The following is a 26,709-nucleotide window of genomic DNA, read 5'->3' as shown; positions in this document are numbered from 1 at the left end:
AAATCCTTGTTCTGCCACTAGCTGAGGTATCCTGAAGAAGCTACTTTATTTCTTGGGGTCTCAGTTTTCTAATCTATAAAAAGGGTATAATAGTAACATTAGTACCTTCTAGAGTTATGGTGAGGATTAAATGGGTTACTATATGTCAAGTGCTTAGAGTCTGGTATGCAGAAATCACCCTATAAATATTAGTTATCATTTTTATGATTCAAGTATGCATAGAGAACAGGGATGCTGACAGCTCCTTATCCTTACTCTGAATGTATTCACACAGCTGTGCTCTACAAAAGGTTGGAGGATTCGTCTCTCAAAAACTGAACTTCCCAGCGAAAAGGACAACTAATCCTGATGTTAGAGGACCCCTCCGGCCTGACACACCTGAGTGGAGCTCTGCCTACACTCTCACAGAGCTTCCCCTCAAACTGTAGTACCTGACATGTATGGTTTGGTATAGATATCCGTGGAAAACCCCCAACGTGAAAGAGTGAGTCAAAACTAACAAAGAACAAATAACAAATCTGAGGAATCAGGACATATGAGAGGCACAAAGAATTACATTCAAGAACTGTTATCTTGAATGTTCTTAGAAAGGTAACAGAAAATACTGTATCCATAAAACAAGAACTGGACGCTATCAGAGAATTTTTAAAAAGTTCTTGAATAATGAAAGCATAGAAGAAGAAAAAGAATCAAAGAGATTTCTCAGGAAAAAAACAAATAGATAATGAAATAAACAATAGGAGGAAAAAAAAGAAGAGGCAATGATTTGATTTTTAACTATCCCTGTATTGCTTTGATAAAATTAAAAATTAATTTTAAAATGGAAATGAATTGGAGGGTTTTTAGGCAGGAGGGTGACATTACTTGGTTGACAGCTCATGTGGCCACTCTGACTGCAAAATGGGAACTGGACTGTAAAGAGCAAGAGGGGAAATGCGAGACCAGTAAGGAAACTATTACAGTAGTTCAGTGAGAGATGATATGACTTAGAAGACAGTAGTGCGGTGGGCAAAAGATAGATATGGATTATGTAAAAGGAAAAAGAAAAAATAGACGATTTAGATGAGAAGCACTCAAAAGGCCAACAAGTCATCACATACAATGAAAAACTGTGACTGTTGAATTCTGTAGGATAATACCTCCACCAGCTTGACAATCTAAACCCTACAACTAGAGACAGAATTGTTTAGACCACTTCAACTCTATCTTCACTAGAGCAGGAAACACTGATTAGGGTGTGAACAGGAGTAATATATAATTGTGTTTTGATAATGTTTAGAGATTAAGGCTCTTTACAAAGCTTGAGAGAGCTTCCAAAAATCACTGGTTAATAAAAATAGCAGTGACTATCAGGTAGTTCGTACATACCAAAATTTACAAGTATTCTCTTTTTCAAATAGTATCAAATGATTTTACCACTTAAAAAATCCAGAAGACACTTAGTAGAACAAATTTTTTCAGGCAATCATCATGTGTTCCTTTCAGATATGTCAACTTTGCCTACAGCCCAATCAAGGTGCAATCTTTCTAAAGTTTCTATTCTTTATCAGGTATATGACATCTTTGGCCTCTTTACTAGTTAGTTACCTCCCAAGAAATAAACCGAGAGGCTGATGTAAGACAGCCAGCACCCAGACTTTAGAGAGCCTAGATTTTACAGTCTTTCCTTCCCCAACGAGCCATCATTTCTGAGCTATGAACATTTCAGAGAGTAAAAACAAGCACTAAGTGCTCCTGAAACAAAACGAAAACAACACATGCACACATGGCTTTGTGATTGAGTACATTCCATCTCCATGCTTCCTAAACCCACATTTATTTTGAGGTTCTCCAAAGAGTTGGTGAACAGAGCCACTCCTATTGCTAAATTGAAATGATGGCATTTTCCTTGATTCAAAAGAATGGGTTACATAACCAGTCAAGCAATTCAAAGCTAAATACAGCCTAATTATCCAAAAACCTGGGGAGATGTTACCTTGGTTTTTGAAAGAATGGGGGCAGCTCGATCGAGGAGCATTTCAACCACCTGCTCATGACCACTCCTTGCTCCGCAGTGCAGTGGGGTCAGGCCATCCTGTTGAACAAAGGGCAACATCTTCAGTTAGATTTGATGGGGGTTTCTAAACATGCAGAGGATTTCTTCAAGATTCAGGGCAGCAGTCAACATGCTGGGGGCCAGCAAACTTCAAACTTCATTTATATATCTAATGCAATCATTGCATTTTTTTAAACTAGTGAACTAAATATTTCATAGGTTTAAGCAGTTGCACATGTGTGTAATTTCCCACATATTAGAATACTAATACTTAAAAACATAACTGTTCGACCACTCTCGAATATCCAATGGAATCCATATACTTTAAGTAAATTGATATCCACCATTTAAAAAATATACCAATAAACTTTGAAAATAGAAATTTTACATTGGTCATGTTTCCTCTTGCATTTCTATTTCTATACCACTTGCCCCACATAATTTTATCTTAATATAATTTTATGCTTGAGTGTTTTTTATTGACTACCATATCATATTTCTCTACCACAAAAATATATAAATTTAAATTTGAAAAAGGTTTATAGCTATCCTGAGAACAGAAGCTTTATGTATCAAAAAATAAATCTCCTGAGTGAAATTATCAGTATAATTATTCAAACATAATTGATCAAAAATATATTACAAATTTTAGATTATTAAATAAGAGTAACAACTTATTAAAAAATTCCCCTCTTGAGATGTATTTTTTTCACAACTAGTTCATGTATCTGCTAATGAATATTACCTATTGGTAAAATGATTTAGCATCAATGCTATCCCATTTTTTATCTTTATAAATGTTACTGCTGAAAAATCTTATCTGCATAAACAAGTGGATGGACTTTTGTTACAGCATTGTCACTAATTCTCTGAACTCCTTTTGAATTACATGCCCAAATCACTTAATAATCTTTCACTAAAGATTTTTAAAAATGATCCATCATAAGACAATTCCATTAGGCCCTTCATTTTTGTTGACAGCAACAGGATTTATAACCATCCACTATGCAGAAGAATATGTCATCCAATCATTATACTCATGCAGTAATTAACAGGACACCATTATTTTGAACTGTTTCCTTTCCCCCTCACATTTCCCCATTCACTCTCAAAGGTTCTTGCACTCTGGGCCATGTGGGTGAGAGAGAGTTAGGCCTTTCTATCATATTAGGGGAGAAGGACTATTGCATTAAAGGATAGATGGGAAAGGAGAATTAGCAGGGAGTTAAGGAAGTGGAAAGTTACTCCCTTAAAACTATCTAAGTGACGTTAAGCCCTATGGAGACCTTTTCGCACACCCCGGCTTACGTATTCCCCAACTGGAAGATTCCTACAGTTGACAAGACCTACCCCAAAGAAAGTTACGTTTTAAAACACATCAAAATGTGATTCACTGTATTGAAATCACTTTCTAGATTGTGTGATATCTTGAAAGTAAGCCTCAATACCCTAATGTATAATCAATAAGGTAAAATCCTATTTCTAAACTACTAGCCAAATCTCAGAATTAAAATTCCTTAAACATGGAAATGTGAATCACAAACGTTACATGACCTGATGTGAACATTCTTTAGGCCTGTTTGAATACTCTGCCTTTTACGCTGATTTAAAACATTTGCTCTTGTAAACCAAAATAAAACAATATAACAGTCTTTCAAGTTGGAAACAGCATTTTGCTAATAAAATAAAATCTGAGAACAAATAAAAAACACTATGGAGCCCTACCTAATGTCTTCCCAGTAATGTAAAACCTGAAAATATCTAAAGGAGAAATAGAAATAATACAACAATCACATCTACCTTCCAACACAAAGAAACATTTCACATTCTCTGAATGTGATTATCTTTTATGAACTTAAAGGTCAAATTTGATTCTTTCATTTTCTCATAAGGAGCCTCTAAGATATAAGAGGTGACAGAATATGTGTGGAGATTGTCCAACTATGGTCACACAGAAAAAGTAATTATTCTAGGCCAACTCATTTATCCTTGAAAACGATCTTCCCCAAAGCAAAATGCTACATATGGAATGCAAAGTGTTTGGCTAACTAAGAGCCAAGGCTATCTCAACACCTTAATCCTTTGAAATATACTGTTCCTTACAGACATACTTTTCTGCTGATTTCATCTTAAAAAATTTTTTTTTAATTATGGAAATTTTCAAACATATTCCTGCCTCACATAGACTGATCAGTGAACTGTGCCTTTAGGTATCTGGTACTCGGTGTCAACAATTGTTGCCTCATGATCAATCTTGATTCATGAATATCCTGACCCTTTTTTTCTTTCTTATATTATTTTGAAGCAAATCCAAGACATGCTATCATTTTATCCTCACAATTACCCCTGTATGGAAGGGATAATCTTCATTGTATAAATAATGACTCTAAGGTTCAAAGAGGTTAAATTATTCAGGCTGAATTTAGAACCAGGCCAATGCCTTGGGAAGAATTATTAAGACAAAAACCCGCTGCTCAAACTTTCAGCCATAAACTTGCAGCCACACTTAGCCTTCTGTTATACACACTCTGGAGCTTCTACTCCTGATCTTTATTTATTTATTAGAAACTTACAGAATCTAGAGATACAGTCAGAGGTGGCTTTTTCCTTCAGTGCAAGCGCTGTGAAGTGCTATCATTCTACCCATTGTTCCTTTTATCACCTTGTTTCAATGGCGTTGCCTAGCTCCCCAAGGTAAGACATCAGTTCCCAGCTGAAATGCAAGTTGAAGCACAGCTTTCAACTGTAGTTTTACCCTCAGTGTTTTTAACATTGATTACAAGTGACTGACACTTTTGGATCTCCTGCAAGTGTGCTCTGGCATTTTTCAAAGGTGCATGGCCCTTCAAATAGCCAGGATCCCGGCAGGAGAGAGAGAGATGCCTCATCAGGAAACTGCACAAAACATCACGACTGCCTGGCGGCACACCGAGTGCCAGCCTGGTGTTGGGACATTCACAGGTCAGTGGAAAACTAGTCCCTAGAGTTAACGTAAGATCTTTAATTAGCATCACCGTCTTACAGTCACAAAGACAGAGACAAGACCAGCTGATTCACAGTGAGACTGAAAAGTACCTGCCATTTAGTGATTCGCACTTAATTCCATTAAAAAAAGAAAGAAAATTAGCAGACATTAACTTTACTTAATACCTATTTTTTGGACAAAAAAATAAATATTTAAATTTCAAACAAGTTTATTTGGCTTTGAAATCAGTGTGGCTTATCATTCACTTTCCTGAAGTGATATTCTGCTTATGATTATCTGTGTGTCCAAAGATCTCAACAACCGTCAGTCATTACTCGGCCAAGTCTAAATTCCTCAAGTTAGATTTCAGTCTTCCAACACCAGTCATAGCTACACTTGGCCTTCCTCTATTCCTTTCACAGATTCCAGTGAACAAACTCGGTGCAGCGCCTGGCAAAAGCCTCTAATTTATTATTTCTCTGCTTCGCCCTCACTACTTCATGTATCTAGAAGTTTCCTTCCTACTTTCTCCAACAGACAAATTCTTACTGTTTTAAAGCACCGTGTTTCTTTGAATCATTTTCCAAAATTAGACGTGACCATTCTACCTTCAGGGCTCCTGTCTTATTTTATTGGTACTTCTTGGGGAACCTCTTGATTTTTACCTGGTATTTTAGTTATTTGTGGGCATGCGTTATCATTTCACTCAGTCTGCTTCCTAGGACAATGTTACTATTGTAGTATAAGGGATATTTAACTCTCAGAGAAAAGGTAACTCAGTGCATGTCCATGAAAGTTGCTTCATAAAAATGACTGAGGGAATGCATGGGGTGAATAAATTGGATTTTTGGTCAGTGTTTTTAAAATGTTTTATAGTTAGTTGGTTAAAAATTCCTTTCCTTGTTATCCTTTCTGTTTGAGACTAGACTCATTTTATACTTCAGAAGCACGATTAAAATAGCTTGTCTTTCCTTCCAGAAAAATAAAATTCTCCATAGATAAGTGACTTGTAAATTGGGATGAGACTAAAGAATATGACTCAGTCTTTTTAGTTCTCAGAATAAGAGAAATGTCAGATTGCTTGCTCTAAATAAGATTTTTTCCCCTTTTTAATTCAGAATACTCTAAGCTTAAAAAAAGAGTGACTGTCGATATTGTGTCTTACAACATAGTAGTGAACTGGCATGCTCCTTTCCATAAAATTACAGCAATGTATTTTCCAATACAAAGTAAGGATTCTTACCTGCTCCCCAATGCCTAGAAATATACAATTAATGTGCAGTGTCACTTAGAATGGGTTTTGGGCCAAAAACGCAATTCACTTGCATACAAGAGCATGTACCTCCAGCTGAAAAATCTTGACAAAGGCAATTCTTGGGGCTCAAGGGAGGCTGCCTCAAGAAAGGCAGCATATGCAGTTGAACAGAAGAGAAAGGGAGAGGGATGCTGAGTTGCCATAGCAACATTATGGGTGGGAAATAAAATTGCATGGGGTTAGTCATTTTTTTCCAATTCCCCTGATTTTTAAAGCACTAACATAATGGACGAGTATTCCCTTGGGCAGAATTCTGAAGCAACACAAACTGGCTAGGCCAGGGCTCATATTTCATTTTAGTGACAGCAATCTTATTAGGGAGGTGGGAGCTGCACTTTTCTTGCTGGAAAAAATGCTCTCTTGCGTTAGCTTAACAGCAAAACGTTGCATACTCGAAGGTCAGAAAGACTTTCAGGATTGTTTTTTTTTTCTGAAAAGCATAGAGAAGAGCAAAAAGGCATTGCACCTAGGAACAATGAATCCAGAATATGCCCATAACAGGTTGAACTTGCCCATATTGAAATTACACAAGTGCATGACTGGAGAAGTACTTTCAAAGGAGACATATTCATTTTGGTTTGTATCCTCTAGATTCCTTCCTTTTCTTTCTCCTAATTAAAAAACAAACAAACAAACAAAAACTCACTCTAAAGAAGGAAAAGGAAATCAAGCAGAGAGAACTTTGTGGATATGTACTTTTTCCTATGTCGTAGATGTAAAACAAGATGTGATTTAATTAAAAACTGAAAACCAAACAATAACAATAAAACATGGTGCCTGGAAAGGAGAGTTAGGACAATAGCCAGAGACAAAGAGCATCGATTATAGTCCAGTAGCTATTTGCATATCTGGATTTTCACTAAAAATTCTGCCTGTATTCTCATTTCATGCATGTTACACAACTGGAGATTCGGCCTAAGAGGAACGGAAAGAACAGTTTTGGAAACCCCGCTATTGTCACAGGTGTTTTGTATTGTGATCTTAATTGAATCTCTACAACAACTCATGAGAATGGCACCAGAAATTCCATTTACAGCTGAGAAAGCTGCTCCAAAGGATTAATGTACGTACCCGAGGTCACGTGCAAGTACATGCTTGGAATTAGAATTTCCCCTCAGGCCTGCCTCCTTCAGAGCAACTGAATTCCTTCTTTATACCAAGCAATTGCCTTTTAAGATCAAGAATTCATTTATGCCATTTATAGATAGAGAGGGAGAGATCTCTTTTTCATCCTTTCATCCTTGTTGTCCTGCCATACATTCTATGTTTAATATTAAACAAAAATAAGGTAAAAATCCTTCTTTTGTTCTCTCTGCTTGGAAATGTACAGCTTTCTCTCTGAACCTAAAAATAAAGATATCTGCTATTTGTTGTACCCATTTCCACTGTTCTTTGTGTTTTTTTGGCCCCTCATTTCTTGTCTTCTTTTGGATTGAGTATTATTTAATATTCAAATCATTGAATGATTACATATATTATTGGCTATCTCCTACTTTGGCTTTTTTTTTTTTTTAGCTGAGCCATCCCGCCACCTGTTGGCAGCTCCGCGGCTGCTCAGCTCGGGCTGACTCGAACCACTGTTGCTCAGAGCTCAAACTCTTGAGCGAGCTCTTAACCAACTGAGCCACTCAGCCGGCCCTACTTTGGCTTTTTAACTAAATCCCTTTTTAGTGGTTGCCATAGGGATCGCAGTATGTGTCCTTAAGTTATAACAGTCTAAACAATGTTTTATTATTCATTATATTATTATATGGTATTATTATTATTATACATTGAAATAATACTATACCACTTCATGTATAATATGAGAATTCTGGAATATTATAATTCCATTTACACTATCAATTGCATCTTTTGTGCTATATCATATATTTTACTTCCATATATATTATAACCTAATAATAGATTGATAGGTTTATTTAAACAATTGACTTTGAAAGATTAAAAAATTAAAATAGTTCTTAATTTGCTTATTGATTATTTCTAGCTCTTCTCTCCTTTACTGAGATCTAAATTTCCATCTGATATCATTTTCCTTCAGATTGAAGAACTTTCTTTAGTATTTATTTTAGTGTGTGTCTGGTGGTAACAAGTTCTCTCAGGTTTTGCTTATCTGAAACTGTCTTTATTTTGAATTTATTATAGAAATATATTTTTCTCTAGCACTTGTAGGGGCTTGGTTTTTAGGCTTGTAGTGGCGGATCTACTTCAGTTTGTTCTTGTTCCTAGAATAATTTCTTTAGTCCTGGGGCACAGTCATAACTCTGAAGATGCAGTACTTCTGGAGGTTCGATAAAAAGCCCCAGACTTGATTCTATGTCCTCAAGCCAATAAAACTGTGAAATTTGACATGAATTATATAACAGTATGCTGTGCTAACTGCCGAGTGTCTGCCATATAAGTATAGATTTCATTCTATGTTATTTAGTTCTTTCAAGAGTTGATTTTACTCCATTGTGTGCCTGATTCTGATGGCTTGTTTTTTTAAAATGAAGTTTCTAAAAAAAAATGTTTTTCCAGAGTTTAGATTTTTATCAGCAGGAGGTTTAATGCAATACAATCTACTTCATCATTACTTGAAGCCAGAACCCTCTCACACATTTGAGTGAAAACATAAATGTTTTTCTCATAGTTCGTGTTTGTTTCTATCATACACTACTTTAGGAATATTCCTTCTATGAATTACTAAGGAAAGTCTTGAACTTTGAGTAGGAAGACACTGAATAACTTATAAAATGTAATTTTAAATATATAAAGGTACTTTCTATATAGATCCTATAAGATGTTGGATGAAAAAAAAGATTAAATTAAGGTTCACAATTAAAAAAACATTAATGACTTTATTTATTGTATTTTTCCTTTGGGGAAGGAGGATAATTAAGATGTTTACAGTTGATAACTATAGAGTACTCATGTGTCTAATGGATGTAGAGTTATTTCAAAGAAATAGGATGTGTTACCAACCTACATCAAGGGAAAATAAGAGAAAAAGTAGATTACTTTCTGAGCAGCAGTATTTTGATCCACATAGCACTTAACTAAAATAACTGTCTTGAGCCTCTTTTGTAGATTCTTCAACAGAACAAGGCTTAAGTGGCATATGAAATTTACCAAACACTTAATTAGCTCTCCAATTTGTAATGGAAATTAGGTTCACTATATGGTATACAGTCATGGGGGCTGAGGGAAGGTGAGGGTTGACAAAGACAGAGAGAAAAAATGCTCCTGTCATGTTCTCAGAACCCTTTGAAACTCTCAAAAACTTTCTTTCCTTCTAAGAGATTTACATGTTTGGAAAGCTAAGGGAATTTCATGATCATTTGTCCATTAAAAAAAAAAACCCCAAAAAATGAAGACTATTTTTTTTAGAGCAGGTTCACAGCAAAAATGAGGTGTAGGTATCCTTGACCTTCTAGGAATCCAAATAAGTGCTTTCAGTTAACTTTTAATATCTGTGATACAAAAATAAAAAATGAATATATTTTAAATGACATAAAAATACTTTCAAATTAGTCTTGACTAATGTAGAACCTCCGGGTTTTCTGCCTATTTCATATGCTCTTGTCAACAAGTCTACATTAGAACTCTGAGGAAGAATACTGTATTCAAATTTTCTCTCTGATAGAGACTATTACATGACTATGAAATATTTAATATATTCTTCAAGGATTTATTTTTAACCAAGGCAATCATACTTCTGGAAATATAATAGAAAGCAACAGTCAATACCAGTATTTTCTTTTCCTTCACATTTTAACCTGAGAAATATAACCAGTTGCATTTCTGGGAAAGAATAACCTAATATTTAAAAGGCATCCAAGTGACCCCTGAAACCTTCCCAAAATAGTAAGAATTTAACAATTAACAGATTTGAGGTACTCTAAAAACCCTTTATCTACTTATGCACAAATATCTCTTCATTCTTATAGATCAATTGGATGCCATTAACTTCAGGGAGAAAAATTACATTACCACAGATCCAGCATAAAGTCAAGTAAATTAAGACCTTTTGGCAAATGTAACATTAAGGAGTGTATCTTATTTCTATATATTCAGTAAACACTTACTAAACCTCCAGTCTGTGCCAGAAAGTGTGCTAAGTGCTACAAATACTAAGATAAATGTGTGCATCTCAGTGTCAAGGTGTAGCTTTGGATATAAGGTACTAATGGGATTATATGAGGTGTGGGTGGTGGTGCCCATTAGGATGGTTGGAAGTTGGGCGAGGCAAGGTTACAGCAGCATTCTGGGAATCAGAGTACTGTTATTACTGACTCTACCTGGAATTTCGGCATCTTCTCTGAAGCACTAGGTAGAATCCAGCTGCCTTTATGAGTGGATGGAGAAGAGTCAGTGAATAAAGATAGAGAACTCAGAAGATGCCACAAATTCTGACATAGTTCTGAATTTAGGTCCATACTGAGACTCTGATTTGGCCATGAACTGATGCAAAGGAAAATGAAAATGACAAGAGACCATCCATTGCAAAGTACCTTCCTTCAGTACGTATACAAATACACAATGCCAGCTTTGCAGAGAACAAGACTTAAGTGGAAAGAAATAGCAGGCTACTGCAAGTAGCCATTCTTAGCAAAGCATTTTAGTCTATAAAGAAACAAATAAAGCCTTTAAGGTATTGTTGAAAAAATAAATTTCAAAAATCATTTTATAATCAGGGTGCTGCGTATAGACCAGATAGAAACATTTGCCTTGATATGTGTTTCTATCTCAGCATATTTGCCACCATTATTACAGATAATCTACATACTTACTACTATCAATTCTGCAGCATAACAAGATAACAAGGCAGTTGACATTAGCCAGCATTGTGGGACAGGGAAAATGGGAAAAGCTTTCTTGAAATGAGCAAAATAGAAACAGAACCATAAGGCTTTGGAGTTCATTAGTCCTAGCTAAACTCCTTCAAGAAGATGCACATAGAATCATTCTTTATGCCCTGGTTTTATTAAGATATAATTGACATATAACATTGTGATATACTTGAGATATGACTGACATATAATATTGTGTAAGTTTAAGATGTGCAGTGTGACAATTTGATATACATATTGTGAAATGCTTGCCTCAATAAGGTTAGTTAACACATTCTTCACCTCACATAAATTTTGTTGTCGTTATGGTGAGAACATTAAGGCTCTACTCTCATAGTAACTTTTGAGTATAAATATTGCTGACTGTAGTCACCATGATGTACCTTAGATCCCTGAACTTATGCATCTTATGTATCCCCTGACCAACATCTCCCCATTTTCCCCCCACCTCTCAGCCACTGGCAACCACTTTTCTCCTCTTTGTTTCAATGACTTTGATGTTTTTCAAGTCCACATATAAGTGATATCATAGTATTTGTCTTTCTGTCTGATTTATTTCATTTTGGGTAATGCCCTCCACTTAGCATAGGTCCATCAATGTTGTTGCAAATGTCAGGATTTCCTTTTATTTTTATGGCTGAATAATATTCTCTCATATATATATATACATTATATATTATATATGTATAATATATAATATGTATGTATATAATATATATTATATATGTATAATATATAATATATAAAATATATATGTATAATATATTATATATATTATACGTATGCATATCACTCTTTTTTGCTGTTCATCGGTTGATGGACACTTAGTTGTTTTCATGTCTTGGCTATTGTGAATAATGCTGCAATGAACAAGGGAGTGTAGATATCTCTTCAAAATAGTGATTTCAGTTCTCCTTTGGATATATACCCAGAAGATGGATTGCTGGTCTTTTGTGAAATGTTCCAAAACATCTTTTGGAAATACTGTTTAAATACTGTAGTAAAGCTTTGTATACTAATCAATAAAGATATATGTAATGATTTTTTTAAAAATAAAACCAGTAGGTGCTTTTTCTTTAATATTTTTTCTTAAAAACTCCAACCCCTGTTCTCCAGGGGCATCCCCGTCTTTGTCCAGGCTCCTCCCCTGCTGACCTCATATTTCTCCAGATTTGGGGGTGGTGTCATCAATCCAATTAATTGATTAAGTCATCAATGAGTCTCTTTCTGGGACTCCAATGATTGGTAGATTGTTTTCACTTAATGGTGTCCCACAAGTACTGTATGTTCTTCATTCTTTTTTCTATTGTTTCTCTGACTGGGTAATTTCAAATGCTCTTTCTTCTGCTTGTTCCAGTCTGCTGTTGAGGCTCTCTATTAAATTCTGCAGTTCAGTCACTGTATTCTTTACCTCCAAAATTTATGTTTGGTTCTCTTTTTATGTTTTCTATCTCTTTGTTGAACTTTCCATTTAATTCTTGTATTTTTTTCCCTGATTTTGTGTAATTTTTTATCTGTGTTTTCTTATAACTCTCTGAGTATCTTTAGGACAATTATTTCAAATTTTTTCTTGGGCAATTCCTGTATCTCCATTTCTTTGGAGTCAGTCACTGGAAGTTTACTGCATTCCTTTGGTGACATCATATTTCCTGGATTCTGCATAATCCCTGTAGCCTTGTATAGATGTCTGTGCATTTAAATAAGAAGTCACCTCCTCCAGACTGTATAGGTTGACTTTGGTATGGAAAGACCCTCATCTGCAGGTGGGGGTGTGCTGGAGTATGCATTAACCCTGGGTCTGCTGGTGCAGGGCACCAAATGCATGGCTGTGTGGTGGTTCTGGATTTGGGTGGCAGGTGGGGTGGTGATAGTTCATCTGCTCGTGCTGGTGGGGTCACAGCATTGACAACTGTGATCTTGCTGAGTAGTGTGTGTGTGTGTGTGTGTGTGTGTGTGTGTGTGTGTGTGTGTGTGTGTGTGCACAGTGGCTGCAAATGCTGTTGGACCGCTCAGCGGCACCTCCAAGGACTTAGGCAGGAAGTAGTGGTGAGCACATACTCAGTTTCAGGGCCAGCTGCAAGGGCCTGGGTCAACTGTGGGTGCAGTGGCAATGCAGGGGTCCCGGCTGTCAGTGTGCATTACTGTGGCTTCAAGGTACCTCCACAGGCACACTGCAGGGGAGGCCGCATTGGGCGTCAGGCTGGGGGCATCAGGTACACAGCTGGAGGGACTAGCTGCAGGTGAGCCCAATGGTGCAGGCCAGTGACAGGAGACAGGGCCAGGTCCCGGCCCATAAGTAGCTGCGGAGGCCAAGGTTACCTGTAAGTACACCTGTGGCTGCAGGATCTCTCATGGGCGTGTGCATGGCAGTGGGAGCCGGTCATGAAGTTCTGGTCGGGGGCATGCAGGGGCACAGTTGGGTGGTTAACTGTACATGTGCCAAGTGGCGGAGGCCAATGACTGAATAGAGCCAAACTCAGGCCCATAAGCAGCTGGAAGAGCCTTGCGTGGCTGGCGTGCATTTCTGTAGCTGCAGGATTTTGCCACAGCTGTGTGTACAGCAGTAAAGACCAGTGATGAAGGTCAGGTCAGTGGTGGCATGCAAAAGCTGGAGGGGCTAGCCCAAGCATGTGCACAGGGCTGGAGTCAACCACAGGGGTCTAGGCTGGCATCTTGCACTTGGGCAGCCGCAGAGGCCAGGCCTGGTTGCTGGTGCAGATCCTGGGCCCTGGCCAGCGGAACTCAGAGGTGGAGGGAGCAGCGAGGGACTCAGGTGGCTGGCATCTGCAAATGTTAATATCTATGGGGCAACAACCAGTGAAATCTGCAGTGAAATCATTGGTTACTTCAGCAGTGAAAGTGCTGGGGTCCTCTGCAGAGCAGGTCAAAGGTAACTGCAGTCATTTCTGCTGCATGGCTGATACTGGCAGCCCTCCTCTTCTTGTTTATTCCTTCCCATCTCTGTTTACCTTGGCTTTTCCAGTCTCCGGTTGGGGAGAGGGTGGGTAGGTGTGTGAAGCCTAAATGGGTCCTTTGTGCGGTGTCCGGAAGGGCTGGGAAAGCTGGCTGCTCACCTGCTTTTCCTTTCCTGGAAAAGAGGGAACTCTTTCTAGTTGGGGATTTCCCTCTTGGTGCTGAGTAGTGTGCTTGGGGGATGGGAAAATGCAGGCAAAATGAAGCTGCCTTCCTTCCCTTCGTGTGCAGTTATTTCAGGTTTTGTGGTGGTTGTTGTTGCAATGCATTGCTCAAGTTTTTTTATGTGGACTCCTGATCTCTCCCAAGGCTGGTTTTGTTTGCGGATAGCTGTCTAATTGTTGATCTTTGTGGGGGGATGGAGGCTGGGGTCTCCTACTTCGCCATTTAGTGATATCACCCCACCATGTATAACTATCTTGACTTTCACAGTAACCAATTATTCTTAGAGTTCCACTATCCAGCGCCCTACCAGCTAGGAGAGCTTGTGAAATCATCGGGAACAAATCCTTCTCTGTACTGGGTGGGAAACAAAGACTCAGGAGGGCGAACTTTTCCAAGGTCATGATTTAATCATTTGCTAGTCACATGTAAGACTAGAGATCAGGCACTAGGGTAAAATAAAATTCACTCTCATCCTGCTTTACCAGCTGGTAAGATCTTCCTCTGACCACCTAAATTACTCTGATGACCATTCAAGTTTACTTCCTTAATGAAAGTGTTTCAAGGGTCTGCTTTCAAACAGAATCCTTTATTAGGTCAACAACCCGTGCAGGGAACAGAGCAAGGGAGTAAGGCATATGAGGTGAAGTCCAGAGTTGATTTTCTGTCTCTATACGCGGGGGGAACTGGCGTGTACCAGGTCAGATTCTTGATGCAACAAGGTATGCACAACAATAGGTGATGGATTGGTAGATAACAATATCTGTTCTCTCAAGAGCTACTGGATTGAGTCGTTAGAACTCGTATTAATGAAAAATTGTGTTGTCTATTTTTAGGCTTGTCCCTAGGGTTTTCTGACATTTTAGCTGGCTCCCTCCCTTTTGCTCACACACCCAATCACTAAGTCATTTCAGCAAGAGAGAAGGGAAGCTTTGATGAAGAGAACACAAAATAGTTTACATATTTTGGGGATGTACTACACTTTCTTCCATATAGTCTGCCAGGAATTCAGTCTGTGCCTGATTGACATCCCATCCCCACCCCACTCTATGCAGAACAACAACAGAATGACGGGTTTTTCCCTGCTCTGTTTCTCCAAGGCTCCCTCACATTCACACGCTGCTCACACAACACGGGAGAAAAGTAAATCTAAGTGAAAACTGAATGAATGGTAAAAAGGAGTCTACATCTTGTTTCAAATAAGACGGCCTTTCAGAACAGGGAGGCAAAGTGGCACAGAAACCAAGTTGCACACTGAATTTAGCTGTGCATATTATTTCATCTCTCTGATACTTTTATCAGGAAGCGTTTTCTATGTTTCTATCCTGGCCCTCCCCTGTGACACTATATGTCCCATAAAGATGGGGCTTGAATTTCCTATGCACCATCTTCTCCTCTTATTGTACTAAATACAGCAAGTGCCTGATAAATGATTCAAAATGACTGACAAGTTATTTTGCTGTTCTGGTAATTGATGACTATCAAAAGAGGGAGAAATAAGGTAATTTCTAATCCACACATCCACGGAAACCCCAGGTGGATATGTAGGTATATCTCTTCAAACTTCTCTCTCCTGCTTAGCTGCAGTGCTCCTCACTTCTCTTTACAAGGGTCCTCCCTGTTTACAAATGATCCTTCAGCTCTCCCTGGCAAACGTAGTGCATCTCTCTTTTATTCCTTACAACCTCTTACAAATACTTAGCAGAAGAGTCCTGACATTTAAAGCAACAGTTCCAGAATTCTTTACATACTGATATTTGCTTCTTATTAAATGAAAAAGTCAGTTCAATAAGATAGAATTACCATATGATCCAGCAATTCAAAGTCAGTTCAGTGAGCTCTCTCAATTTACTTCCCCAGACAGACCTTTAGAGGTCAACCTTTACTTCCTTTACTCCTCCTTACTAGAATGCTTATTTCTTTTAGGGTGCATTCATTCATGTTTTTCAGGGTCAGCAGTTATCAGGAAAAAGAAGTCCGGGTCTTCTGCGAAACACCTATGGCTGGGCTGCCTCAGGGCTTGAATACAGGAGAGGAACTACCCATCAGCTTCATGAGGGCAATGGAAGTATCTTGTCCTACTCTATCACCCAGCTATGCCTGTCCCACAGTAGGCACTCAGTAATCATTTACTGATTCAGTGAATAAATGTAGTGACTAATAAATGAAGTAGTCAATCAAGGAACTACAGGAATCAGGTTCAGGTTACCAGGCCAGTTTTAGAAACATGGAGATCAGGATTCCTGAAGGAAGAAGCACAGAATTGTGGGAGGTACAAGGATGAGACAGGGAAAACTACCCAAAACCCTTAGATAGGTGGATGCCTATGGCTAGACCGCCTTTTTATTAACTTCACTCTTGCTCACACACTGTTAACAAACACAAGAAAATCCCTTTGTTAGACGTTTGATGATAATTGGAGCTCTGAGTCACACTAGGAATGGCTGAGACGTATTTCTGGCCAACTTTATGCTGGCACAGTTTACAAACATTAGTTTGATCTTGCAGCAGTGCTACATGGTAATCATTGTCTTTCTTTTCAGAGAGAGAAATTACATACAGAAGATGAAACAGCCTACCTAAGTCTACTAGCTAAGCTTAGAATTTGAGATTCAAGCTGGATTCGGAGTCTATTCTCTCCCCGCCTCCGCCTGCATCACATCAAATAAGCAACATGCCAAGCACCTAGCTAGGCAGTTTTTAAATTTTAATTGTGGTAAAAAATATAAAATACAAAATTTACTCTCCTAACCATTTTTAAGTATATAGTTCAGTCATGTTAACTATATTCACATTGTTGTGTAACTTCTCCAGGACTTTTTCTTCTTGTAAAACTGAAACTCTTACCCACTGAACAACACCTCCCTATTTTCTTGTCTGCCAGGCAACCACCATTCTACTTTCAATTCTTTTGGGTACACACCCAGACATGAATTGCTGGATCATATGGTAATTCTACTTTTTTGTTTGTTTGTTTGTTTGTTTGTTTGTTTGGAGGCACCTCCATACTGTTTTCCATACCAACTGCACCATTTTGCATTCCCACCAGCAGTGTGCAAAAGCAGACAGGTTTGTTTTAGTGTTAAGCTGACTGAACAGGTTAGCCTGCCATGTCAAACAGTGATTAAATTCTTGAATATTAACTCAACTAAAACCCTAGTACTTTGAACTGAGCTTTTATAATTAAAGCCATGCACCATTTAAACATGTATTACAGATTTATAAATATGAATCTCCATCCCATTTTAAGAAGAAACTCAGCAGTCCTTTTCCAAGAGACTACGACAAATTAAACAAAAATGAAGCCAGTATTGAACCAGTGCAAAGGAATTAGGAAAAGTCTTCCTACTTCCTGAAAATAAATATAACCATGTACATAAATTGTGCTCTTACCCGCGTTTTGGCATCAATTTTAGCTCCACGATCAAGCAATAGTTTCACCATGTTGGCGTTGCCTCTTTTTGATGCAACGTGTAAAGGAGTGATGTCATTCTGTGGAAGAAAAGGAAAAAAAAGTACAATTTCTGTACTTTCCATTCAACCAAAACATCGCTTTCTAAACAGCCCCCAGCTTGTCTTCATTCTTTTTCTTCTTATATATTTTTAAAACATCTATTGTGAACAGTAGTATGCTTTAAATATTTCTGACTGTCATTGTCTTCAGAAGGAGACCCCCCAAAAGCATGAATTTTAAGGGAGACACTTTGAGGGGTAGAGTCCAAGTTTTTTAATTTCAGTTACTTGAGGTGATTGATGGACGAGATGTTTTTGTTTTTTTGCTGTAGAATCCTGCACCTTTACGTCAAATTTGTGTTTCCCTACAAATTTGTGTGATACATCTTGGCTAATGAGTAGTTGACTAAGAAACAGCTGATTAGGTTACCCAGACTGAGTTAAAGCAGTGTCATGTGACTCAGAGCCTTCCCTGGGTTCATTTGAGCACAAGGCATCAAAGGCAGTAACTCCAACTGGGAAACCTGTCAGTACTGTACATAGTCACAGGGTTTCCCATGTATGTTGGGCTAAAACGTGTTCTCAGGTGTTTGTTAGCAATCTCACAGAAAACTATGTTTATTTTATTATGTTTCTATATATTTTTTTAACTACTGTGGAGGACCAGCGAAAATGTTAGAACAACCAGAAATGCCAATCATGATCCCCTAGATACCATGCATCTTTACAAGTGCTATGATTATTTCCAGACTGTCAAGGAAATAAGTGCATGGAGTGAAAAACATCTCTATTTTAGTTCCTTATTCTTATGTAGCAGCAGTATAGGTTTAAGGGTTGTTGTTCACAAAAGTCAATTGCATGAGAAATAAACTAGGCTCAAAAGGGTTCTATTTTTGTTTTTGGATAGCAGATACAATATAAGAGCTAGCAGGTTTGATCATTTCCTGTGTGTCAGGCACTGTGCTAAACTCTTTATCTCGTTTAATTCTTATAATCCTCACAATGTCACATACAACCTGAATGATAAATAATGCCCATTTTACAGATGTAGAAATAGCTAGCAAAACCAGGACTCAAATTAAAATCTGACACAAACTCATGGTTTAAAAAAATACTTTATAATGAAAATTTTCAGACAAATACAAAGTTGAGAGAAAAGCACAAAGAGCTTTATGTACTTACTCCTCACCCTGTTTTTAATATTGGGTTGTTGGAAAAGTCATAATGTATTTTTGCAACGAAAAACATAGAAAAATACGTCATGACTTTTCCGACAATCCAATAATGATCAATCTTTTGCCAACATTATTTCTTCTATCTTCCCTACTATTTTTTTCTAGCTGACGGAGTTTAAGAAGAGCAGAAAAAAAAAATCCTAGGAATCATATTATTTCATCCATAAATACTACAATTTAATTATCTCTAACACAAGGATGTTTTTTAAAAATCACAATATCATCATCATAATTAACAAAATACAAATAACCTCCTAACACCAAGGCCCTGTCAATGTTCATATTCTCCCATTATCTCCAATGATCTCAGTTGGGTTGTTCAAATGAGATCACCCACATCTTCTAGGTTGAACTGGCCCTTAAGTCTCTCTTAATCTCCACAAGTACCCTACTCTACCTTTGTTTTTCCATGTCCATATATTCACTGAAAAAACTGGGTAAGTTATTGTGTACAATTTTCTACACTCAGGACTTTGCTGATTGCATCCTCATTGAGTGTTGTTTAGCACGTTCTTTTTGCCCTGTATTTTCTATAAATGTTTCTAGTTAAATGCTCTTAGCCATTATGCATTCTCCCATCTGAAGCACTCTTTGCAGCTCATTATTCTTTATATCTTATTATGATAAAGTATAAACCTGTAATTAATTAATTAAATGAAAGAAGAAGAAAGAGACCTGAGTAAAATAAATTTGTTTTGATAATGCCGGTACGGAGTGGACAGGACTAATATCATTGCTTTAGACTAGGGGCAGGCAAACTTGTTCTACAAAGGGCCAGATAGCAAATATTTTCATCTTTACAGGTCATACAATCTTTATTGCAACTACTCAGCTCTGTTAATTGTAGCAGTAAAGTAGCCATATACAGTATGCACAGAAATGAGAGTGGTTGTGCTCTAATAAAACTTTATTTACAAAAACAGATGGTGGGCCAGATTTTGTCTGGGAACGATAGTTTGCTGACCCCTGCTCTAGAGTCACCAGCTTACAACTGAACATTTTAACTGTATGTAACAGGTTACAAAAGAGGAAGTAAAGCTATACGAGTGTATATATATATATATATATATATATATATATATATATATATATATGTGTGTGTGTGTGTGTGTGTGTGTGTGTGTGTGTGTGTGTGTGTTCATTAAAAACAGCATAAATGTGCACTGTATATGCTTTGGTCTTTACTGGTGTGGACTCTTTTTCGGTACGAATGAAAGCTGGCAGAAGCAGATAAACTTCCTGATAACTTTTTCTGTTGCTCATCTCTGTTGTCTGAGTACAAGCATGTGTCACTCCAATGACCCAGGCAGCACAGTGGATGAATTTTAGACCTGAGACAGCAGGTGGAGTGTCAGGCTATGTCTAGGAAACAGTCTAAAAGGAGGCTCACTGAGCCCAGAGCAAGATATGTCACACACAGTGCTCATCACTTCCCTATGTGAGTCAGGGTTTACATGCTATTTCCCTTTACAAATGTGCCCTTGCTTGACTGAGAGGGACTTAATTAACCTTTCTTACAAGTAGTCTAATTTTAGTGAGAGGACGAACTCTATTCATGTACTCATAAGTAGATACACCGATGTCAAAAGGGTGCCTTGAATTTCTAACTCCCACATTTTTCTACACCTCTACCATGGTTAGAGGAATATTTTCTATTTCTATAGCACTTAAACAGTGTTGTAAAGGGCTTACTATGTAATTACTATGTAATTTTATCTTCACAACTGTCTACTGCGGTAAGATAAATATCATTAAGCCCACTTGACAGATAAATAAACTGAGGAATAGAACTAGTCAGTAATTTGTGTATTTAAGAGACAGCTAATTAGAGGCAAAATCAGAACCAGAATTCAGTTCTAGACCCTCAGGTCGTAGTATTTTCATTCAGGGATCATAATGCCTGTCTAAAGGCTATTGCTTCTCATCATTGTCAAATGGAGTTTCTGAATGAAATACATACTCTTGCATTGCTGAATCAGGTAGTTACTGCGTCTGTCAATTCGAAACAAATCTAAGTGACAGCGGTGGCTTTGGGCTACTCAATGGGGTATTCATACTTTGATTCCTCAGTTAACTACTAAAACTTTTTATGCCTTACTTATGCACAAGGCTTGCTGCTGCATTTCCACTGCATAAGCAAGCAACAAAATGGTGGAATCCTAACATACCAAAAGAGGCCAATGATGTTAGAGACAAAAGGACTTGTTTCATAGAACCCTCATTTGCAGTTTGTGAAATACAATGCTTTCTGGGATACAATGTGGTGGTAGATACAGAGGGTGCCCGAAATATGTATACACATTTTAAGAGAAGAAAAAAAGACAACCTGTATTAAAATTATGCTGATGGTAACCACTTTGAGCACCTCTTGTAATTGCAGAAGTCAAATGTGACTTGTACTAATCTTTTGTTATCAGTGTATATTGGGTATTACGATTTTAATACAGCTTTTTTTTTCCCTTTCTTAAAATGTGTATACATGTTTTGGGCACCCTTTGTACTAAGCTTTCAAATCTACAACCATAGATATAAGGCAGAGGTTTACTGCCATGGCAGAAAGGGCAGGAATGCTAAGAGAAACCCAGCCCTGAGGCCTAGGCTCACTCCCTAAGACTGAAGCTGAGCAAAATGAAAGACCCTCCACCCAGGCAGGAGCCCGGGAGGGCTGGCAAGCAACAGGGGGCAACTGCTGGGGTCAGGCCGGAGCATGGCAAGAGATGTCCTCTGTGCAACCAGGAGTGCAGGGAAAGCTGTGGGTGGAGCACTGACACCAAGTACAATTTGCTGACCACCCCCCACCCAGCCCCCTAAGCACAAGACAATGAAGCCCTCCTCTTGGAGAATTTAAAAACTGGAGTGCATTCAAACAAGACATAAGCTCAGCTAAACTTTTGATTGAACTGGCTCCATCTTTCACATTTACAGCCTGACAGAAGACGTGGTATGCCCATTTCTAGGAGAAGATACCATTTACTGCAGTCTCTCCTGTTCTGCATACAATGTTCAGCTTTCTGTCTAGTGGAACATACACCAAAATTATGGAATTGCAGCAAAGAGATGGAATTTTTAAGAAAGAGTCAAATGGGAAATCTTGATAAGAAAAAACACAATATCAGAAATGAATTCCTTTGATGGGCTGGATTATCAGTAGATTTCATACAGCTGAGGAAAGAATCAGTGAACTTAAAGACATGTCAGTATAAATGATTGAAGCTGAAACACAAAGAAAAAAAAAGAGTGGAAAACACAAAACAAAGCATCCAAGAGTTGTGGGGCAATATAAAACAGCTGGTTGAAGTCACATAAGAAGAGAGAATGGGGCAAAAAAAAAAATTTCAAGAGATAATGGTTAAGAATTACCTCAAAATAATGACATACATCAAACCACACATCCGAGAAGCTCAGAGGACACCAAGTAAGGTAAATAATAAACACATTCCACCACTAGACACGTTAGTCAAATGGCTGAAAACAAAAGAGAAAAATCTTGAAGGTAGCCCGAGGAAAAAGGACATACTTTATATAGAGAAAAAAGATAATACTGTAATTACAGGAGATTACTCATTGGAAATTATGCAATCCTGAAAACAAAGAAATGGCATCTTTACATACTGAAAATAAATAAATGTCAAATGAGAATTCTATGCCCCGTGAAAATATCTTTAAAAAATCAAGGAGAAATAAAGACTTCTTAAGAGAACCAAAAGCTAAGAGTATTTATTATGAGCAGACCTGCAATACAAAAAGTGTGAAAGGGCGGTTCTTTAGCCAGTAAGAATATGATAACAGACAGAAAATGAGACCCATACAAAGAAATATACAAATGGGAAAAAGTGAAAGCAACTATAAAAGTGAATTGTCTAAAACAAAAATATTAACAATAGGGGCAGGCCAAGTGGTGCGTTGGTTAAGAGCTGGCTTGCGATGCCAGAGGGTCCCGGTTCGGATCCCACATACGAGGGCCAGTGACACTGCCCTCTACAGCTAAGATGCTGAACAGCAGCTCAACCTGGAGCTGGGCTGCGGTGAGTTGCCTGCGATGGCGTAGGCTGCAGCCCCTGCTGCAGTGGGTTGCCATGGGCTACCGTGTGTAGCCAGCAGCCAGCATGAACATCCAGCAGCCGCTGTGAGCAGCCGTCCAGAAGCCAGCGACTGACCTGCCTCGCCCGGGAAGAGCGCAATGATAGTGCCAACTTGGGCCAGTGAAGCAACGTCCTCCACAACTAAACTGAAGAACAAAAGGACAGCAGCTTGTCTGTTCCCCTTCCCCCAATTCCCCAGCACTGTTACCATCCCCCAATTCCCCAGTAAAAATCTTTAAAACAAACAAACAAACAAAAAAACAATAAATTGTGGGGCTTACAATATATGCAAAAGTCAAGTGTAAGACACCAACCAACGGCACACAGAGGAGGGAAGAATTAGAACTAACCTGTTGTCAGGCTCTCACACTATATGTAAAGTGATATAGCCTTTGAAAGTAGACTGTGATGAATTAATAACATAGGAAATATGATATGTTAAGTTAAAAGTAAGATATAAAAAAACTTGAAAAATATGCTCTCATTTTTATACATTTTAAAAAGGCTCTAGAGATATTGGCCCAAATGTTAACAATTTCTCTCCTAGTGGACATTATAGATGATCTTTTGCTTCTTCACACTTTTCTAAAAATTTCTATTTGTATATTTGTATAATGTACAGTGAAAAAATGGTTGTATTTCTTTTTTATTATTACCTAGTTTGAAGCCCATCACCACCATCTCCGTCTCAGGTCCCACCACCATTTGCATTCTCCACTCAGAGAGCCACAGAGAGGTTTTACCTACCCATTAACTTCCCTAATATTTGAATTTTGAAGGAACCTTTTAAGTCTGGAGATATCCTGAAGGAAAATACATACTATTATTTTTTTTCCATTAATGTACAAAATTAATTATGGCTAGAGTTAAAGATCTAAGATTTTTCTAAGAAGAAACCTGAATTAAAACTTGGATAAAAACAAATTCAACCTTTGAATGTGACCTGAATTTAGCGAAAACAAAAGTAAACACTATTCTAATTTTGTATAAATTAGCTTTTAATAGAACATTTTTTTCTTGCACCAAAGATGTAACAGTCAATGTAATGGAATACAGTAACATTTTGGAAATTTTTGTTTTTTAACTGATGATGACCTCTGAGTTCATTCAGTCTAATTACCTGTTTTACAGATAAAAAAACAGTGAGGGTAGGTGATGGCCTAAAATCATAGAATGTAAGGCTTGGCCAACACCCCAGGGTTCCCAATTTCCAGGCACTGCCCCTTTCGCTTCTCTTGGGCTCACTGGAAAAACTACTATTTTCATCTCTAGCACAGTAGCATCTTATTTCATTTAATTTTCCTATTAAACTATTCCAGGTAATCATTACTCTGAGAAATTTAAAGCACAAATCTGATTAACCAATGCCTTCCTTTTTCTAGTATTTATATCTCAACCCCCTTTTTTTTAAGATTTTATTGGGGAATTGGGGGAGCTGAACAGCGCTGGGCAATCAGGGAAGAGGAACAGACAAGTTGCTGTCCTTTTGTTCTTCAGTCTAGTTGTGGAAGACGTCGCTTTACTGGCTCATGTTGGTATTATCACTGCGCTCTTCGCGGGTGAGGCAGATCAGTCGCTGGCCACTGGACAGTCGCTAATGGCAGCTCTTGGCAGCTCACGCCAGCTGCCAGCCACTCACAGTAGCTCACGGCAGCCCATTGCAGCCTACGCCTTCACTGGCAACTCACGACACTCCAGCTCCAGGTCGAGCTGTTGTTCACCATCTTAGCTGTAGAGGGCGCAGGGTCACTGGCCCTCATGTGGGATCTGAACAGGGGCTCTGCTGCTCAGAGCTGGCTTCCCAAGCCAGCTCTTAACTGACGCGCCACTCGCCCACCCTCCTCAACGCTTTTTTGAAGATGGTAGATGAAGACAAAAAAGCAATCACTTATATACACACATATGTTCCAAACAACAATGAAAGAACTTGGCCATAAAAATCTATAAAACATTAACGTGATTTGGATAAATATTCAGAATTTTGACGGAACAAAATTACACTACTCAGCAGGTTTCATTCATTCTTTCAAATCTCTGGGCTGATAGCATAATCAAGTACTTAACAAAATGGCATGGTTCACTGCTGTGTCCCCTAATGTGAGAATCTGTGATCTCACTACACTGTGACTTTTGTCCCTCATTCCCCCAACCCCCCAGTTTATTCCTGTTTTTTTACACTAATCTCTTTCTATCTTGATTTTCCAATAAGACTTTTCATTAATAACCTACACTTTTGGAAGGCACCAATCATCAAATTAAGGGAGTGAAAAATGTCTCAGTTAAGTAGATTATGTTTTGCCTTCCACTTCACCCAGAACAAGCTAATCACCCAGAACAAGCTAAGATCTCTCAGGATTTCTACAAATTCTTATTCTACTACAATAATATATATTGTATGATATTATATTATATTGTTATATTATACAATGGTCCCTCTTTACACTCTGCCTCCAAAAGTACAAACTTTTACTGTGCTTCATAAACTATAAACTATGCTAGAAATTCAAGGAAGATTTTTAATAATGAGTTTAGGGTGCCAGGGAATTCTATCCTGGTTCTAACTTTACTTCAATTTCATTTCTTAATGTAGGTCTAGTAGAAAGCACATTTCATTAGAAAGGAGAAGACCAGGCACTAAATCTCACTTTCCGGACAGATGACATTGGGGATGTGTCTTATCCTCTATAAACTTACACTTCCATCTGTGTAATGGATAGAATCTTTCCAATTCCGCCATCACAGGACTGCCAAGTGGAGATCTGAGACAATTCATGTCAAAAGGAGGAAGGAAATTCACAGCTATTCCATATCTCTTTATCTCATTTAACACACACAACAGCTCTAGAAAGGAGTACTATCTAGTTGTTTCCTTTATTTTACAGGTGAAGAAACTAAAACTCAAAATATCAAAATAAATCTCCAAAGGTCACAAAGCTGCCATAACTTGACCCCAAAATCATGCTTCTTTCACTAGACTAGTCCACGCTGTCCCTGTGCTTCTAAGCAGTAAAAACATATAATCAATTCTTACTATTAGAGCATTCTCAGAGCATCTAATAGTGTGCTAAGAGATAAAGGAAATATTGTGGTTAGTGCAGCAGGTAAGAGATAGTACTTGGACGCCGGAACACTCAGGTTCATCACTCCACACGGCCTGCATAACCTTAGGGAAGTTTATTTAATTTCTCTATATCACAGATTATCTGTAAAATCAGGCTAATAATAGCATCTATATTACAGAATTGTCATGAGGATTAAATGAGTTAATAAGCACAGAGCCTTAAAAATGGTGCGTGGCATTTAGTCAACACTATAAAAAAACGTTACCTATTATTATTCTTTTTAGTCTTTATCATAAAGGGTGAACAATTTCAAAATGTGTTAAGTGTTTGCATCTCACACAGACATGATGAAAAACCTGGGTAGAAAAGACACGCAGACCTGAACTAAGTGGTGAGCTCTAAGAAGGTGCTAAAACCAGCACTTCTTACTTAGGATGGATGCAAAAGGTGTGAGAGGGGAAAAAAAAAGCTGTCTGTGGAAACTTCAGAAGGCTCGTGGATGGGTACGTAGTGGCAGGGGGGGAGAGAAAGAGGGGGCAGGGCTTATTTAACATGATAGGTACACGTGGCATGTAACATGACATATGTGACGGAA

The 26,709-nt window shown here is 38.0% G+C and overlaps 1 protein-coding gene across 1 annotated transcript in view; it reads right to left on the bottom strand.

The window, feature by feature from the left end:
* Window positions 1–26,709, bottom strand: part of ANK3 (ankyrin 3) — a 339,429-nt gene that overhangs the window by 150,412 nt on the left and 162,308 nt on the right. Inside the window, exons 8-9 of the mRNA XM_019638372.1 lie at window positions 17,676–17,774; window positions 1,976–2,074 (exon numbers count right to left, since the gene is read on the bottom strand). Coding sequence (XP_019493917.1) covers window positions 1,976–2,074; window positions 17,676–17,774 — 198 coding nt within the window. The remainder of the gene's footprint in view (window positions 1–1,975; window positions 2,075–17,675; window positions 17,775–26,709) is intronic.

The sequence above is a fragment of the Hipposideros armiger genome, unplaced genomic scaffold (genome assembly GCF_001890085.2).
Source record: "Hipposideros armiger isolate ML-2016 unplaced genomic scaffold, ASM189008v1 scaffold_39, whole genome shotgun sequence".
NCBI classification, from domain to species: domain Eukaryota; kingdom Metazoa; phylum Chordata; class Mammalia; order Chiroptera; family Hipposideridae; genus Hipposideros; species Hipposideros armiger.
Note: the sequence above shows the minus strand (reverse complement) of the source record. Positions and strands in the feature narration are given on the sequence as shown.